The sequence below is a fragment of the Zingiber officinale genome, chromosome 5A, assembly GCF_018446385.1.
Source record: "Zingiber officinale cultivar Zhangliang chromosome 5A, Zo_v1.1, whole genome shotgun sequence".
In the NCBI taxonomy this organism is placed as follows: Eukaryota; Viridiplantae; Streptophyta; class Magnoliopsida; order Zingiberales; family Zingiberaceae; genus Zingiber; species Zingiber officinale.
Window position 1 is genome coordinate 121188802 of NC_055994.1, and position 20393 is coordinate 121209194.

The 20393-nt window shown below is 39.0% G+C and overlaps 1 protein-coding gene across 1 annotated transcript; it reads left to right on the plus strand.

Moving 5' to 3' along the window:
* Window positions 1-17700: 17700 nt before the first annotated feature.
* Window positions 17701-18621, plus strand: LOC121981514 (NDR1/HIN1-like protein 1). The gene has a single exon (XM_042534076.1). It carries the CDS (start codon window positions 17794-17796, stop codon window positions 18433-18435), a length of 642 nt encoding a protein of 213 aa, XP_042390010.1. The 5' UTR covers window positions 17701-17793; the 3' UTR covers window positions 18436-18621.
* Window positions 18622-20393: the final 1772 nt, after the last annotated feature.

The window sequence follows — 20393 nt, forward strand, 5'->3', positions numbered from 1 at the left end:
CTCAACATTTGTAAGAGGGGGTTTTAATTTTATTATCTTGTCAACTTATCTTTTTGACAAATTAATAGTTGGTTTTCTTCGGTCACACAAATAATAGCAGTGACTCCGATGGGGAGGATACTATTAGATGTGCCTAAGTGTATACCATTACTTGACACTAAGTCCATTAATAAGATTATGTCCCTTCCGATGGGGAAGATCACACGCTCTTAATTAATTTCCTATAGTCATCCTTAATGGAAATTTGATCTAGTGATCTGCAAACAAACTCATCCGATATGGAGGAAGGCACTCAGAGCAAACGCGCAAGTTTGTTTGCATCACTTACAAACCAGTAATGGAGACCGTGGAATTTATTAAAATAAATCTCTCTCCCACTTAGTTATTTAAAGTGAGGAATTTCAAACTATCCTAGCATACATCACATGCATACACACACATATCACAGTAAATAAAAAGCAATAAATTTGAAAATTATTTTCCAACTATTATGGTCTTTTTCCATCACTGTCCTCCGTGTGCTCCAACACTAGCTGCTGCCATCTTTAGCCACCGCCATCAGGCCGAATCGTCGCATCCATCTTACTTCTTATTCCGCTGCGCCTCTGGTGTTCCAAAAAGTACCACGCCTCGCAAGCATCCGATCCGTGACAAAAATAGAATTTTACATGTGTCGATCCTATATTCCACGAGAGAATGTACATGTAATCTAGATCGAAAATAAAATTCTAAAAACCTAGGGCTAATATAGCTCCTGCTGTATTAGTTACATACAATCATTCACACACACAATAATGCCCTTGACATGTCCAAGGGTCCAATCACACACAACATCTATAAGTTATAATAGTTGGAGCCTGCAACCACAAAGTTAGCACATCCTACTATTATCCTGCCTAAATTATGTATGACATGTGCATAACCTAATTTGAAAACCAAAACACACAGAGGCAAACCCTAGCTCTGATATCAATTGTTGGTTAGTCCTAGGAAACGTACCGGTTCCACTGTACAAAAATTTTTGTACAAGTGTTGAACCTTTTCTTAAATAACCTATTATGTTCTTTAGAAGTTAAATTAGGAATCGTAGACGGAACTTAATATCATTGATTCCAAATTTAACTTATCTGTTCTTAATGGTTTAGATTTGAATCGCAAACGGAATTTAACACTATTGATTCAAATCCACCTATGTTATTAATTTCATTAAATATTAATTTCCAAAATTGGCTTTCAGGACTGCATGGCGAGGCACATGGCCTTCTTGGATATGGGAGTCACCACCGCCGCCTAGACAAAGCCTTTTAAGGAAAACTAATATTTAATTTCCTTAAATAACTCTAGGTTAACAAAAAAAAACAATCGAATCACAAATTCAAAAAACAAAGAAAACACAAACTCGAAAAATAAATTTGAAAAACTAGATCTAATGTCTCTTGTGTTTGGAATTCATACAAAAAAAAATACAACTAGTATGATGCGGAAATTAATTACTAATTATACCTTCCTTTGTATGCAACACCCTTTTGATCTTCTACCGTATTCCTCTTCTTATCCCGGACGTTGTGTGGGCAACGATCTACCAAGATGAGAACCCCCCCAAACCCCTTCTTCTCCAAGCAAGTTTCGGCCACCACATAAACTCCAAGAGATGTGAGGTTCGGTCACCACCACTAAGCTTCAAGGGATGCTAGAAACGAAGCCTTCTTTCTCTCCTTCTTCTCCTAGCTAGAACCGGCCACCATGGACTTCCCTTATGTTGATGCCGCCGGCCACAAAGGAGGAAGAGAAAAGAAGGAGTAGAGGAGACCCTAGGGTCGGCCACACCAAGGAGGAAAAGAGAGGAAGAAAAGAATAGAGTCGTTCGCCATGAAGGCACCTCTACCTTCTCTTTTATATTCCTTGGTCTTGGCAAATAAGGAAATTTAATTAAAAACTTCCTTAATTCTTTTGCCATGAAAAGAAAAAATTTATTTAATTAAAAATAATTTTCCTTTTCATTATTACATAGCCGTCCACTTATTTCCCCAAAGCAAGGAGAGTTTTAATTAAAATAAAAATTAAAACTTCCTAATTTGTTTCCGGAAATTTATAAAAAATTTCTCCAATAATTTTTCCCTTCATGGTGGGTTATAAAAAGGAAAATTTATAAATTAAAATCTTTCTTTTAAACATGTGGATAATTTCCAAAAAGGAAAGTTATCTCTAAAAATTAAAATCTCTTTTCAATCTACAAATAAGGAAAGATATCAAATCTTTTCTTAATCTTTTGAAGAAACTAATAAAATAGAATATTTAATTTTTAAAACTCTCTTTTAAATTATGATCATGGTTAAAAAGGAAAATTTTTTCAAAATTAAAATCTCCTTTCAATCTACAAATAAGGAAAGATTTCAAATCTTTTGTAGAAAGCTATAAAAGGAAAGATTTAAATTTTAAACTCTCTTTTAAAACCATGATATCCACATAAAAATAATTTTAATAAAAATCTTTTTTAATATTCTAGTGGTCGGCCACCTAAGCTTGGGACCCAAGCTTTGGCCGGCCACCAACTTGGCTCATCCACTTGGTCTTGGCCTGCCCTAGCTTGGGTTCCAAGCTAGCTTGGCCGACTCTATTAGGATGGGTAAGAAGGTGGATATGTGGTGGGTATAAATCTCTATATACAAGAGGCTATGATAGGGACCGAGAGGAGGAATTGGTTTTGGTCTCCCGATGAAATTAAGCTTCCCGTGTTCGCCCCGAACACATAACTTAATTTCATTAATAATAATTCATACTACTAAAGAATTATTATTGAACTACCGCACCAATCTCAAATTACATTTGGGGCTCCTTCTTATTATGAGTGTGTTAGTCTCCCTGTGTTTAAGATGTTGTTGGATGCCCACTAATTAAGTGAGTTACTGACAACTCATTTAATTAATATCTTAGTCCAATAGTAGTACCACTCAGCCTTATCGTCATGTCAGACTAAGTCTACCTGCAGGGTTTAACATGACAATTCTTATGAGATTCTCTTGGGGACATTATCAACCTAGATTTCTAGGACACAGTTTCCTTCTATAATCAACAAGACACACTATAAGTAACATCATTTTCCAATTTATCGGACTTATTGATTTATCGAACTAAATCTCACCCATTGATAAATTAAAGAAATAAATATCAAATATATGTGCTTGTTACTATATTAGGATTAAGAGAACACACTTCCATAATAATTGAGATATTTGTTCCTTTATAAAGTCAGTATAAAGAAATAACCTCTAATGGTCTTACTCAATACACTCTAAGTGTACTAGTATAATTATATAGTTAAGATAAACTAATACCTAATTACACTACGACCTTCCAATAGTTTGTTCCTTTCCATCTTGGTCGTGAGCTGCTGTTTTTTATTTATAAGGTACTGATAACATGATAATCTGTGTGTGATACCACACGCCATGTTATCTACAATATAAATTAATTGAACAACTACATTAATCATAAATGTAGACATTTGACCAATACGATTCTTATTTCTAGATAAATGTTTATACCAAAAGCTAGACATTTAGTATACATCCTAATAGTTCATACATAACGACAGTAAACAGAACACTAATAGACTAGATAAGCTAGCACTACTCCTACTAGGATAAATGCTAGAGCAGTGGGTAATTGCATCCCGTTCATCCCGGATTCTATGATGGGTGGATTAGCCTTAGATGCATCCATCAGATCCATTTCTGGATCTTCTACACATTCTTGAGGATCCTCCTCTGATTCTTCTGGATCCATCTCTAGATCCTCCTCGGGATCCATCTCTGGATCCTCCTCTGAATCTTCAAGGTTCATTTCCGGATCATCTTCAGATTCTTCGGGATTTGGATTCTCTTCAGATTCATCAGGACCCCATTCCAAATAAAGTAATTGTTTACACATCTCTGAGTATGAGATGTGCCCTTCAGACTCATCCCAAAGTTGGAATGCTATCTGCCTTAGATGTTCCGATAATGAATAAATTAGATACCATCTTCTTTCTGTTTCCTGAACTTGATACCCTTCTTACTTGAGATTCCAGAACAACCAATCGAGCCGACCAATAAGCATACCGACTCCGTGATCCGGGTCATATTCCAGCTTCTTGATCTCCTCCCACAGCTCATGTTGTCGTTCATAGCGACCAGTCATCGTGTATATCGTTCTTTGTATCTAGAATTGAAAAACATGATGTCAGTACAAAACCTGTTGGTGCAGTTAGCACTAACGATTTAACCCAGGTTTTGATGAATGACAAATCAGGTTAAGTTAGTTTGTTGTTGTCTAACACTCTGATCGAGTGTGCAGGAGAAGTCCAGACAGGTCGACGGGCTGACCGAATGTCTGGCACGAAGCCCAGCTAGGTCGACAGGCTGACCGGATAGCTGGCAAGAAGTCCAAGCGGGTCGACGGGCTGACCGGACGCTTGGCGAGAAGTCCAGCTAGGTCGACGGGCTGACCGGATAGCTGACACGAAATCCAGACGGGTCGACGGGCTAAACGGACGTCTGGCAGGTAAGTGAGGTAAGTCACTGGAGGGGAGTGACTGCGAGGACGCGTTCCCGGGAAGGGAACATTAGGCGTCGATCCGGCTTAGATCCATTTTGGATATCTAAGTCGAGATCGTGACTAGATTCCGGTCTCGGAAAGATGGAATCTAAGTCATACTCTTTTTATTTATCTGTTGAACTTTAACTGTGCTAACAATCTATTTTACAGGATGTATATTTGCCTCGGACTAACTCTATTTTGCAGGAGAAGGAATTCCTGGAAATAGGAGGTCCGGGCGCCCGAAGGTCCAGGCGCCCGAAAGGGATCCGGGCGCCCGGAGGCAAGTTCTATCCCAACTCGCGCGTCGCCACGTGGAGCTTGATGGTTGGACCTGCCACGTCCCACCAGGGCGCCCGGAAGGGATCCGGGGTGCCCCGAGCTTCATATAAAAGAAGGGTCAGAGGGGAGCTTCAAAGAATTATCAGAAAGAAAGTATTCTACTGCTTGCTTTGCTACTCTGCGCTCTAGCGACGCCAACGAAGATCCGACAAGACGCTCCTTTACTTTCTTTTATTCTTGTCGGTACCTGTCTTCATTTTTCTAACATTTCTGTACTAATTGTAATTATTTTTCGAACTGCTAGTGATTGCCCAACGAAAGTACTCACGGAGTACGGACCTTCAAGTAGGAGTCGTCACAGGCTCCGAACGAAGTAAAAAATATCGTGTCTCAGTCTTTATTATTCCGCTGCACTTAACTCTTGTTAAAACGTTTTTTTTAATCGATATTCACCCCCCTCTATCGACGTTTCACGGTCCTACAAAACTGACTGACCAGTACAAAATCGGTCAAATTCAATTCCCACATATAGAACAAAATATACAGTGTACACAAGCAATTAAGTAAAACAAATTTCCTTATTTTGGGGAGTCTCATGTGACTGACACATTTGATTGGCCGATCATGAATCCGAATCTTAAGCTTAATCTATTGTCCTCATTAGAACTAATCTAATTGGACCTATGTTCTGTTATTGTTTAAGCCCATTTGAGTCAACCTCAGACTTATTGATCAAACTTAGGTCCGTTTGATTCATCCAATGCCCATTGGATTAAGTTTGACCCATTAGAACAAATCCAATGTTTCTGATCAAATTTGACACAACGGAACTAATCCGGTCATTTTTTATCAACCCAACTTCTGTAATCAAGAATACCCAATTAATTCAATAATAAACTGGACTGGTTAAACCAACAAATAATTTAAACCAGCTTTAGGTATTATTGAATCAAATTGGTCTGCCTAAATCAATTAATAATTTAAATCATACCTGGGTTTGATTGATCAAGTTGGTAGGGTTCTATTTTCGATAAATTGAACCATAAATTAATTAAATATATTTATTTATTAATTAATAATACATTTCTGTATGCATTTAATTAATGAATAAAAGTATTTAATTAACATCACTGTTTTTGTACGTGAAGAAAAAAAACAACATGCATGCAATTCTTCTTTACCCAATTTATTTTTTTTACTTAATCGATTCAAATTTGTAATTGAATAGATTCAAAATAAAAAAAAACATGCATGCGGCATTGTGCTTCGTCAAATTCGAGCACTGTTCATTTCATTTTTTTTCAATCGATTGCAGAATCGATTATGTGAGCAAAAAATTTTTTCAATCGATTCATTCACTGTGCCGTGAATTGAATCGATTCAATTCCTTTTTAATCAATTCAATTATTTGAATCGAGTGCACAATCGATTAAAACAACAAAATATGCATTGTTCGTGTTTTTTAATTTCTCTTCAATCGATCCATGAATCGATCAAGCAATCTGTGCGATTTTTGAATCGATTGGTTAATCGATTCAATTGCACTGCTCATCTTCTTCTTCACGACAGAAGAAGAAAAAAATGCGAGCTTTTTCGCGTCGATTTCCATGCTTTCAAAAACATGCACGCTCTGATACCATTGTTGGTAATTTGAGAGCATGAAATCGAAACTATACAAAGATAAAACAAAGCGATACGGTAATTATAATCTCACAGTGATCTCCCGAAGTGTTGTTGAAGACGTCGGCGGTCGACGAAGAGGTTGCCGCCGTCGGAAACATGATCACGGAGCAACCGGAAAGCGCTTCAAAGTTCACAAGCCAAATCCAAGTCGAATGCTCTCCTTTTGCTCTCACACGATCTCTCCCTTTACGATCACCTCGGTGCTCCCTGATCACCTTCGCCAAAAGCTCTTTATCTTGATCTGCACTTGGATGCCTCTTATAAGAAGGCTGATCCGGCGGTAAGAACAGGGACCCCACTCTGAGGGAAGTCAACACCATGTGAAGTCAAAGGGTCAAACGGCCGACTGGAGAAGGGGAGACCGGTCGGCCAAACGGGGTCTAAGCAGAATCAAAAACAACCCGACTGGGAGTCGGGTCTCCGACGCTCATGGGGAATAGGGTCGTCGGGCCGATCAGGAAGCCCGCTCGGCCGGAGGCATAAAGTAGCATTTACTGTGAACAGTCAGCAGAGCACACGACCGGGAATCTCCTAAGAGGACCAGCACATACGACCGGCCGGACGTGAGGGGACTGCCGACCGGCCCGACGCTCGGCATGGAGTAAGAAGAGACAAAAGGACAAGGAAACATCTTCTGACAGCGGGTATGCTCAACAACCAGGTCATACGCAGAATCTTACGATAGAGGGTTCCGCTGTCCCATCAGAGATGTGCTCGGACTGTAGCAGTATGGCGTCAGGTAAGCTCTTCTGACATACCCATACTGAGGTATGGTTAGAGGACACGTATTTGTCTCGGTATGTGTGCGGGAGCCTCTTCACAGCTCTATATAAGGGGCCTCACACTTCGCCGGAGGTACGCACTCTCGCATATTCGGAGCCACCTCTTTGTTGTCCACTTGTCTGACTTGAGCGTCGGAGGGTCGTCGCCGGGAACCCCTTTCCGGCCCGATTTCTTTGCAGGTTCGCCGGAGACCCGGGCGACCGGTCGGAGATCCACATCAGCATTTCGGAGAGCGCCCCGTGCCCAGCGTCCGTTGTTTCAGAGTTCGGACAGGATCAAAGGCTAAGGAAGACGAAGGGGAAAGGATGCCCCTTCGTCTCCTTGGCGTTTGCAGCAAAAGGAGAGTAACGAAGGGAAACCCTTCGTCTCTAGTGACGCCCAAACGCCCAACAAAATAGTACCGGTTTTAATGATCACATGTACACAAAACTCTATTGTAACATCTAATTGTTCGTCTTGTAGTTTCCATGAATTGAAATAGGAGATAAAGTGAGCTTTCTTGAGTCATCCCACAAGTTGAGACTATCTCATAGGTTTCTCTAGTAGTGTCCAATGAATCATCCCCAATTTATGTTGTTTCTCAATTGGAAGCTTGATTGGGCTTCAAGCCCAATATTCTTTATTCTAAGAGGATATTCAAAATTTATTATTATTATTATTATTATTATTATTAACACAAGTAAATAGTGACTTTCATATTGCGATTGCAAATATTTGGTAGTCTTTACTTAACTATAATATTATACAAATCCATCATTCAATTGATATGTAATTTCTTTATATATATATATAGGAAGACACTTTGCCTTCATTCATCTAATGCAACCCTCTTCAAATGATCTTGAACCTCGAGAATCTTATGAGCAATTTTGCTCAAAGAACCTAACTAGGTTGAGTAATACCTTTTATTGACACCTCTTCTTGAACTTTGACATGGAGAATTTTTTATATTCTCTCTAAATGAAGGTGGAGCCATGATCTCTCCATTGCAAAATTTCATCTTAAGATTGTTGGCAACCGATCAGGTTAAAAGTGAGCTTGAAGTCTTAGTAATGACTTCGCAACTTAGTGACTTGACAGTGGCTTGGCAACCCAAAGTCTTTAGTTGGTCAAGGAATAATTAAATTTTTTGTCCTTAAGATACAATGATCATATCTCAAAACAAGAGCACTTCGATTTTCAAGTTTCAAGAGCACTCCAATGAGGCAATGATCATGTGTGCTTTCATGCACTCTGAAATCAAACCGACATCCCACGTGTGGTTTTCTCTTCAACCATCTTTCAATGCATTAATTACTTACCCATCCAAAATAATTTTCAATAACAAATAATTAATCCTACTCGATCTCTTCGCCAAAATATAGTTGTTTGTCACTTTACCAAAACCAAATTTTCAACCGTACTTGTTATTCTTCCCAACAATAATGACAGGAATTAATATCGTCTTAGGGCATATCCAATGCAAAGTGTATGAGAAATTTATAAAATCTAAGAAGTTGAATAAAAAATCTTGAATGTAGAAGTGAAGTTTGAGGTTTGTAGTTTAAGAACAGTAGTGAAAATATAAACACTATTTTGTCTCAAATTTGATGTAATATATATGAAGTCATGCAACTCATACTATGAATTGAATCATAAGAAAGCTCATTTAGAGTTTTAATTATTAAAGATATTTCAATAAATTTTCATATTATTAATGTGACATATAGGGATCATAAAAAAAAATTCATTTAGAATTTTAACTATGGAAGATATCTTTAAATTAGAGTTCAATGCACAAACTATGAAACGCAAATCTCATGCAATTTTGGACATGTCGATATAAATTAACCTTAACAGACAAATGGATGACACTGCATGAATCCCATGTGATGGATCCAAGTTCTTACACGGCATGCGACTTTGGCATCTGATAGAGTTGTGGGCGGGTGGAGTGTAGAACTGGTACTTTCTGGTTTGAGGGATTCTAAAAGAGAAGAGGGTGGTGAATGGGTCATGGAATTAGGTTAAAGAACAGCCAAAGGTTGGTGGAAGGTCACAAGAAGAATACTGAAGGAGTGGGGTTGGAAAGGGACCTGATCCCTTGTCCTTGCCCTTTCCTATTAATCTTTCATTTGGTAGCATCCACCCATCCATCCACCACACTCCAACAACAATTCTAATGCTAAATGTTTGTGCCTAAAGCGATTATTCTACTATGTCACCCGACATCATGAGTGCATACAGGAGGATGCTGCATGAGTTTAAGAGATAATATAGAGAAACTCAGACCTTGATCAAAGCACCGCACCTAGCTATGTCCTGCATGGTACACCACATATCCTTATGACATGTACAGGGCTCGAATAGACATTGAATAGATTTTTGTATAAATTTATATACCAAAGGGCTGCTGTGCAAACGTAAAATATCTTTCATAATTTATTTGTCTGTATTTTAATATGGAATCAATGATACTAAAGTATTTAGGATGAACGATATATTCACCTCTGAATTTTTGTTAGAATTGATTACAAGTTTAGAGTTCTAGTAGGTTTTTTTAAGGTATTTTATTATGTACACCACTCCTTATATTAATACATATAGATTTACCGGTCAAAAAAAAAAAAAACCTATTTGCTCAAAATTGCCTAAGGGTGGTCATACGTAAAGTAACCAAACAATGATCCTCAAACATATATCATCCTCACTTACATAACATCTTAGTGTCATAGTCTATCGAGCATTAAAAGAGATGGTCGACCAAATATCAATGGTTACCTCCTTTCCTATACCATACCATGAATTAAAGCATTAAAAGAGATGGTCGACCAAATATCGATGGTTACCTCCTTTCCTACCATACCATGAATTAACAATGTGGTCTCCAGGATAAGATTAAGTAACTTGAGTTGTTTATTGTGGGATAGATATTATAGATAAGAGTTCGAATCTCGATAAAATTAAAGAAAAAAGTCCTTTTCGTACTTTCCGTACTGGCAAATCATAGTTTATCGATTTACCTCCTCGTAGAGGATCGTGAGGCCGACTATGTGGTCCCCTCGGATGGGTCTAGTGGCTAGCACATGAGGTGTTGTCATAATGAGGTCTGAGGTTCGAATCTCGGCAAAGCCGAGGTAAATCTCTCCTTTATGTGCTAGTCACTATTCCAAAGGCTAGTAGTCACCCATGATTTACCTCCTTCGTGTTGGCATTGGGACAGGTTGACGGAGGCGCTAGGGGCGAGCATATTCGCCTTTAGCCACAATGAGACCGACTATGTGGGATTGAGTGACAGATTCTACCTTTTACTATCATGAATTAATAATGTGACGATAGATGAGTTGGACGTATGAGCCATGCTTTGTGGATATGGTTGGGGGCATAGGAGGGAATTAAAGAGAAATAGAGGGGTAATTTTGCCCTTTTACTGTTAGGGCATTAACCCTTTGTTTGGATAGAGTGAGGGAAGGTTCATTAATGGAAGGGGAAGGAAGGGGAAGTGAGGGGAAGTAAAGTATTTAACTTTGCCTTGTTTGGAAGAGATGGAAGGTTCATTAACGTAACATGTGTTACTTTGTTTGAGAGGAAAGGAAGGGGAATGAAGGTTAAATAGATAAAGTTACAAAAATATCTTTATTTTTTAAATTAGAAAATTTTCATAATATTAATATTTATTTTATAAATATAAATTAGATATTTTTAATAATAAAATTAATTTTTTATATTATCATTTAAATTAACTATTTTTTTAATAAAAAATTAATTTTTTATACTATTCATAACAAAACAATAAATTATCGATAATCAAGTAATTAAATGAGAAATAATGATTTTTAAAATCTTAAATAAAAAAATTTGAAAGATAACGCTGATAAAGAGAATTCCTATTCTTTAAAAACTTATTAAATTTTGATGGAAAAATTAAAAAATAATAGATATCCTCTTAAATTTTGACGACAAAAATAGTTTCTTCCTTCAATTCAGTTAGAAGACGTGTCGGATCTCCTCCTCTAAGAATCTGGTAGCAAGCAAGCTATGAAGAAGGCAAGGAAATTGAACTCCGACAACATAATAAAATTAGAAATTGAAATATTTCTTAAACTATTAAGAACAGGGATAAAATTGGAATAAAAAATATTTTATTTTCCCTTCCCCTTCCTTACACCCCAATTCGGGGTGTAAGAAAATCTCTCTTTCCATGGGTAACGAAAGTTAAAGTTTATCCTTCCTTATCTTTCCTTCCCTTTCGTCACTCCTTCCCAAACGAGGTTCAAAATTTTCCTTTCCCTTATTTCCTCTTCCTTCCCCTTCCCTCACCTCCTCCCAAACAGAATGTAAGAGGGGAGGATGGGTTCGTGTTCAAGGAAGAGGTTTTCTCCGTCGCCATCCTCGCGTGAGAGCCAACACCACCACCTCTCCTTCACGTCGCCGCCGACGCCGCCTTCTCCTTCCTCATCGGCAAGCCACCCCTCCCTCTATCTCTCTCTCACTCACTCCATGCTCTGCTCCGTGGGGAGATGCAGCCGTCGCCAGGGAGAGCACACCTTCAAGCGAGCTCCTCGCCGCCAACGACCACGCCGCTATTAAGGGGAGGAGGCTGCTGCCTCCCTCTCCCTCCTTCGGTCTCCTTCTCTCCCCGCAGCCTCCTCTGTCGGAGATGCCGTCAACACAACCAACGTTGCCTCAGCCGCCTCACTGCCTCCTGTCCCATCGAAGCCGTCTCCGACCCCTTCATCCTCTCTACGCCTCTGCCCTTGCCGACATCATCGACACCAACACCAGCAGAGGGGGACTTCTCTGCATTCACTGCCTTCTCCCTCGTCTCCAACAGGCTACTGCCTCCGCTCTTCCCCTGTACAGCGGCACCTACTTCTTTCTCGTCGTCGGATGCCACTAGTGCCACGACGCCACCACTTCTGCTCCCTTCGACGCCAACAGGAGCCCTTCACTCTCACGCACAAGGCGTCGCGCATACCGCCAACCCCCCCCCCCCCCTTTTTTTCCTCTCCTCTTGTCAGTAGCTGGACCAAGCATCACAACGCCGATGTGGTCTCCGGCGTCGGCAGCATCCAGCACTACAGCCTTGGCGCTGGTTCAGTCCCTTTCCGGTCGCCACCCTCCAGCGGTAGCCTACAGTAGTTGTCGGCTGCCGCATGACCTCGGTCGACTTCATAGCGTCATTGCCACTATCGGTAGCCCCGCCGCAAGATCCTATCGTCCGACACCTATGCCCTTAGGGCATACGTCGATCCAACCCCCGATTTGTGCCGTCATGTGGTGTGATGTGATTCGACCTCTCCCGAGCTACATTCGTGGTGCACCTCGCGGTCTGTATTCCAGCCTTCGCGCCGTTGTTATGTTCTGATCTGTGTCGTGTTGTCATGTCCTGGCTTGTAGACCACTGTTGTGTTCCGGCCCCCGAGCCACTTTGTTTCGTATCTCTATTATGATTGCGAATTACTAGTATTATCTGGCCTGTGTGTCATGTCCCGGCCTGCGAGCCACTGTAGTATTCCGGCTCAGAAGTTGTCATCATATTTTGGCCGACATGCTGCCTCTTGGATCCATGCTGCACCGGATTCCATGTCATCGCCCCCAGATCCGGCTCCTCAGCTGTCTCATATTCGTCTACTCTTCAGGGCCGCGACGACTCGATCAGCATCGCGGCCAGCTCACCGATCCATCCGAGGGCGCCCCCCGGGGCCAGGGTACATTTTCATACTCATTATTCGTGCATCATATTTCTCTACTATTATACGACTGCTCATATATTCGTGGGACCCGCCTCGAGCATTGGGGTACCAGAGACCGAGGTAACCCGGTCGCTGGCTGCCGGTAGTGGTGACCGGAGGTCCTCCGATGACTTGGTTAACACAGAAGACAACTCGTCATCCGAGTCATAGAAATACGGTTAACATTCCAAACACGTCATTCCGACATGTTCATCTTTTCATATTCCTGACAGAAACAAAATATATGGAAATGCACGCCAATCGACTAATTTATGTGCACTTATCATATGGGGAACAAAATATATGGAAATGCACGCCAATCGACTAAGTTATGTGCACTTACCATATGGAGCTCTGATCTTCTACCTTTCTAACTTGGTTGTTTAAGTGTGATCCCACCAAGCTCATTTTTGGCCATGTCTTAATTTTAGGGTCATCAACATTGATTGAAGAGGATGGTTCGAGTTGAAGAATTAAGAAATCTATCAACAATATCTCGATAGAGATGATATTGATGAATGATATGAGCTCAATAAGTGGTATTAGAGTTGCTCTAGTCTCAACTAAACACAGAGAAGCTAGCTATATATATGGACTTTTTGTTAATCTTGAAAACATATTAGAAATTATAAAATTTTATTTCGAATTATTAATGACACCTTTAATCTCCCCATCAATGTAAATAACTATGTTTATAATCAATTACAGAAAAAAAGGATGATGCACTTGTTGAATATTTGAATTTATACTAATTTACCCGATATAAAACAATTAAAGCGCAAAAGAAAAACTACAACAAAAATGAAAACTCTTCATGGAAATCTTAAGATAGCTCTTACCAAACTTGCTCCCCTTTCCACTCTACTTATACAGATTTTTTCTTCAAATAAGGTACACTGGTGCTCTCAGGGCTTGGTTAAGTTGGTGACCACATGATAGAATTGTCAAATCAAGTAAGAGTTAATTCTTGGCGAAGCCGGAAGAAATATCTCACTTTAGTGGTTTGCTCAGTTATTTATTTATTTATTGTTATGAGATCGATCGTGTGGAATGCCCTAGTCAACGTATGATTTTTTTTAACCAAATCAAATCTATATTCTTTTTTAAAATTTTGAGATTGTTTAGAACTTTTACACCATATCAATTTTGATGGTTTTAAAGACCTTAGATTTATTTTAAATTTATATCATTATACCCCTATTGCTCCTTAAATTGATGGTTCTTTATTTTCTTCATGATGTCCCCAGGGCCATGGTATCATAGTTGGACATCCAGGTTATCTCCCAGACATTCACGGTTCGAGTCCCGGTTATGACGTATTTGTAGAAATTTTTCCTCCAAATGAGGGGTGTAATCAAAGGATGCTGGGTTTGAGTCCCGACTTCTGGATTAACCGCCACATGCACTTCCCGATTTACCTTGGTAGCCGATAGAAAATTTCTGTGGAACCTGACCGATCACCTTAGGCTCGACATTACCCAACCTAATTAATCATTTTTTTATTTTCTTAATGATAATAAAAGATAATTATATTTTCTCAACTATTTTTTATAGTTCATTCTCAAGTTATATAAACAAAAATACATCATGGGTCAATTTATAGCTAACTGTTAAGTGGTTAGATGGTGGAAAAAAATTTTATCCAAACACATACATCTATCAAAAATTAATCTCTATCCTATTATAATAAATTTATTATCCTTTAATTAATTAGGTACTCCATGTTGACTTTTTCTTCTCTAAATTTAGTTGTTTTTAGATATATGGACTCCATCCTTCCCCATCATGTTACAAAAAATATCCATCTTTTTTATGGTCATCATTGACTTTGGACCAAAATGTTAATTTTCATATCCTAAATTTATCTTATGTTCTTTTTTCTATATAAAAAAAAAGGTAAATCTAAATTTTAGATTTATCCATGAACATAGCTATGCTCCTAGCTAGTGATCCCAAGTCTATCCATATTTATTTTAATTTTTTTTTAGTCCTCTCAAGCTCCCTGAGTCTTGACTAAAATGGTTCATAACAACACAATGAATATGGAAAAAATTATATCGCCGGTTAAAATCGTTATTTTAAACTAACTTTTACAAAATCATTATTTATAACATTATCAAATGTGATTAAAAATGAGCAACATTAAAAAAGATGATAGAAATAGCACAACAAGTTGAAGAAAATTCAAAAACTTTTAAACTAATTGTTCTTTTTTTTTTTGATAAATGAACATTTATCTAATGTGCAGTGCAACATATATATAATTATGTGTTATGAGTACTATTTCAAATATTGAGAGTCGTGGTAATTTTATATCTATGAGATGTAAAAAAATTAATTAGAAGTTTTTAAGTCTTATTAAATATTTTTATTATGTTTGAATGCATTATGTTACTAAATACTTTTCTGAATTGAGGTTGGAGATAAGTTCTCATAAAATATTTAAAGTTTGCAAGTGAGCCAATACAATTATTCATGAATTTTATAATAAAAAATGTGTGCAACTTTTCACTTCCTCGTTTAAAAATACAAAATTTGCTGGGCTCATCACCAACAAAGGATAGTTTCGCTTAAACACTGGCTATTCTAGTATGACTTTATACGGCGATAAGGTGTCTAGCTAGTTCCGCTCAGAGAGTTTTTGGTTCCGTTTTTACTGAGTGTTTTTTGAGATTCTAACTATATAAAAATATTTTTAAGTATTCATGCCAATTTCTATTTTAATTCTTAACTTTTACTCAAAAATTGGAAATAAGAATTTAATATTTTTTTCTATTTTTATTTTTAATTTAGGGTCTAAAATTAAGAATTACCATTTATGTTTTTAATAAATTTATCATTTTACATAATTAATCTAACATTTGGTTGGATCGTGAGTATGTGAGGAGGAAGGGAAGAGGAGTGAATCACATAATTTTAAAAACAGAGTTATTTTATAAATTTAGAGTAGAATTACAGTAGAAATATTGGATTGAAAATAACATAAAAAAAACTCGGTCGGTTTTATTTAGTTCGAAACCTTCGGCAATTCCTACTTCAAGACTCAGGTCCTACGGACTATTGATGGGTAATTCACTAAACGTCACTTCCAGAATTGTCGAAAGAGATAATCGAATACAAAAATAGGAACAGTATAATAACCTATACTTCTCTTTTAAAGTAGTAGTATGAAAATTACAACACTATTAAAAGTTACCAATAATTGAGTGTACTCGTGTGTTATTGTCGGTCTGTCGGAGATAATCGGATGACTTGGAATAGTAGCTCGGTGACAAAACGACTTCTTTAAAGCAACAGTAAGAAGCCAGAGCAATTAGAACATTAAGCAGGCGCGTCGAAGCTTGTAAATTGAGGTGTGTTGAAGGGCTAGTCGAGATGCTCTTTTATGGAATATGGAAGGCGTCTTCCATAGTATTGAAGGCGCCTTCAATGTGTAAAATCTGATCTCGAATAGTTTACCCTTATCGTCGATGAAGTTTGATTTTATCCAATGAAAGGCGTCTTCTATAAACATTACTCAAAACGCCTTCAAAGCTCCTGAAGGCGTCTCGAGTACTATTCACCTGATGCACTTTGTGCTCTATTTGCCTTGCAAAATGTGTTAATCCAATACTAAAACATCTAACCTCTAAAATAAAGTTAGCACAAATAATAATAAACAGTAATAATTAGTTCATGTTCTTTCAAGACTAGAAACTAGTCAAAGTCTTAATTTAAGGATCCAAAATAGAGCTAAATTGGATTAGCGCCTAAAGTCCAACCTTGAACTCGTCCTCACCGAAACTCTCTCTTCTAGTCACTTGCCTTCACTTACCAACTTGCAGTCTATTGACTGAACTCTCGACCCACCAAGTCTTCTTGCAGTTGTCAAGTTCGCAGACCCAATTAGACTTTGGTCAGCTGCCAAGCCTCACGGACCCAGTTGGACTTCCTACTAGATATCAAGTCAGCTCTTTGATTTATCTGGGCTTCGTATCAACTATCGGGTCCTCAAACCTAGTTGGATTTTATCCTGGTGTCAGGTCCCCTAGACCTGTCGATCTCTACATACTCGGTAAATGCATTAAATCAAATAACACCTAACTTAACTCACTTGTCATTTATTAAATTTTGAATTAGACCATTAATATAAATTGTACTAATAATCTATCTCTTTTTTTGATACAATGACAATTTAGATTAAAGTTAGAAAAAGATATGCTAAAATAAAATAGTAATACCATGATTCAAGAAAAAAAATTAAGTAATTTTAATTTATATTTATTCTTTATCTTTTCTTTATTTAACCCTTACCCTCCCGTTTGCAACTCTATTTTATATTACTAAATTTACCATATGACATTAGGGTATAGATAATTTTCTATCTAGAAGAATTAAAATTGATGAACCTAACGAGCACTCTACCACAATCTCCAATTTTATTAACTCCCCCTAAGAACAATACGAAATAATATAATAAATAGTTTCAAAATTCTGTGTTATCATCGAAACAACAACGGATCATACTCATCTTCCACGATGATATTTTTTTTCAAAAAAATTAATTTATTAATTAATTAGTACCAAATGATAATATGATAGAGTATAACGGATCACCTAACTAAAATAATGATTATTTATATTTATAATAATAAAAAAATAAGTTATATATCTAAAGAAAGAGGCCTTATCATCCAACCTCAATTCACAACCTTGCCTTCTCTGCCACTTTACTTTCCTCTCCTCTCTTCGATTAATCTCATCAAATTGATCGCCGATGACGTCCAAGAAGGACGACTGCGTCGAGCACGGGCGGCGGTGCGAGCGGCGGCGGAGGTGGCGGCGAGTCATCGGATGCATCCTGCTCTTCCTATTCCTGGTCCTGCTCGCCATCTTCATCACTTGGCTGGTGCTCCGCCCCACGAAGCCGCGGTTCTACCTGCGCGACGCGACGGTGAGCCAATTCAACTACACCGGCCCGCCCAGCAACCTGCTGTCGACGGTGATCCAGGTGACGGTGTCGTCGCGCAACCCGAACGACCGCATCGGCATCCACTTCGACCGCCTCGAAGCCTACGCCTCCTACCGGTACCAGCAGATCACGCTCCGCTCCCACCTGACGCCGCTGTACCAGGGCCACAACGACGTCGTCTTATGGTCGCCCATCCTCTTCGGCCCCGCCATCCCCATCGCGCCCTACCTCTGCGACGCCATCAAAGGCGACATCGCCTCCGGCTTCCTACAACTCCGCGTCCGCCTAGACGGCCGGATCAGGTGGAGCGTCGGCAGTTGGGACTCCGGCCACTACCACCTCTTCGTCGACTGCCCCGCCTTCCTCACCTTCCAGAACGGCAGATCCACCGGCGAAGGCGCCATCGTCAAGTTCCAGCAGTTGTCATCCTGCAGCGTCGAGGTCTAACTTCCTCGGCTGCGGGCAGCCGGCAGCCTACTTGTTCATTAATTACGGCTACCTAATCAATCAATTACCGTGTACTTTAATTAAGTATTTATCGACGGGGGAGGAAGAATAATGCAACAGATGCAATCAATTGTATCGACTCTTCTTCTATGAGTTGCCCTGTAAATTAAGTGAATGATTGCAGCAGAGTCGGTGGAGGGAGAGTGTGAATGGGTGGGTGGTTGTCTGGTCAGTGGATGTGCCGTCGTTCTCCGCCCTCTGTCAACGTACACCGCGAAGAAAACGTGATTGGAAGGAAGGAAGGAAAGCGACGTCAACTATGGCAAAAATCTAAAATATTACGCTAGATTTCGTTTTACGAAATTACTGCTATCTACTCGATTAACGATGGAGACGAAATCGGCACCAGCTGGCGCTGTGGAGATAACGAGATTCCAGATGATGATGATGATGATGATGATGATGACAAAATGCAATGTGGGCAAACATGGAGACTTCGCTTGCTTTGAACGCATTCATGGAGAGTCTAATGGAGAATATCGAATATTAATTGTATTTGAAAGCTGATGAGTTCACATCGCCCCCACCGCTAGAGCTGGACATTCAATCTCTCCAAGCTCTCTTGTTTCGATTTTCAATTGAATTTGACTGGACTTCAAATATTCGATCAACTTTGATTACTTACCATTGAAATCCAAACCAATCTTAATCAGCCTCTGCCCTTCAATAATCTCCCATCTTATTTGATATCTCACAATCAAATATATTTATCAAACATCAACAATCTGTCTAACTCGACCTTAGTCAATCTTAACTAGAAATCAATTACTTCAACAATTTTAAGTAATCCTCTTCGAATTCCATTAGACCTCCAAACCATGGAGTGTGTTTCTTAATCATGCTAAGTTCCACCCACACTTGACCTCATCGAGTAAACAACTTCTTGCGCTCCATGTGCCTTTGCCGAGTTGGTACAAAACTTTGCCATATATTAAATGTATTAAGACCTAACTTTAACTCTCTTACAATTCCAACCTTGGGATGTTTACAAATTTCACTTCTCTTAAATATAAATAATGGATGGTCCAGTCATATTGGGAGGTCAATAGATAAGGTGATATTACGGTCAAAAGTCAAGGAGAGATAATAGTCAAGACCAAAAAATTCCTGGCCTAGTCCTAAAAGGGAAGCAACAGTCTAGGTCAAAAAGTTCCTTTGGGGCTTGGCTCTCCTACCTCATAAGTACGGCCCAGTCTATTCCCGGTCAACTTCTTAGCTGGTCGGGTTTCAGGACTCAGTTCCCTCATTTCTCCTGAGCAGTGTCCCAGTCTATTCTCATTCGGCTTCTTAGTTGGTCGTGCCCTAGGGCTCAATCCCCCTATTTCTCTTAGACACTGTCCCAATCTACTCCCGGTCGACTTCTTAGCTGGCCGAACCCTTAAGGGTCAGTTCCCTCATTTCTTTCGAGCACTGCCCCAGTCTACTCCCGGTCGGCTTTTTAGCTGGTTGGGCCCTAAGGCTCAGTTCCCTCATTTCTCCAGGGCACCGCCTCAGTCTACTCTCGGACGACCCCAGCATCTATCGGACTATTGTCAGGAGATAACACTATCAGAGAATTGTAACAACTTGTTAGAGAATAACGGCTATTCGTCAAGGAATATTCTGATACACATGCATAACGTGGAACATTCATTTACCCAATGAGAATATGTCGTACTCATCTATCACCCGACATATCATGACATCTGATATTCTCTAATACCTTATAATTACGGAGATTATGAAAGACAGCATAAAAAGGGAGGTTCTCTTTGTTAGCTAGATATACACACATTTTATATCTTATTATCCTTATAAGTAATAAGGATATTTTTCTCATTTTTACTTTTCGTCAATTATATTTTATTGTTCAAGTTTTACCTAATTTTTAGAGTGTATACTAAAAGCCTAGCTTTTGT

Bases quoted from the DNA above. Each gene is read 5' to 3' on its own strand.
- LOC121981514 (XM_042534076.1), top strand. From the start codon at position 17,794: ATGACGTCCAAGAAGGACGACTGCGTCGAGCACGGGCGGCGGTGCGAG.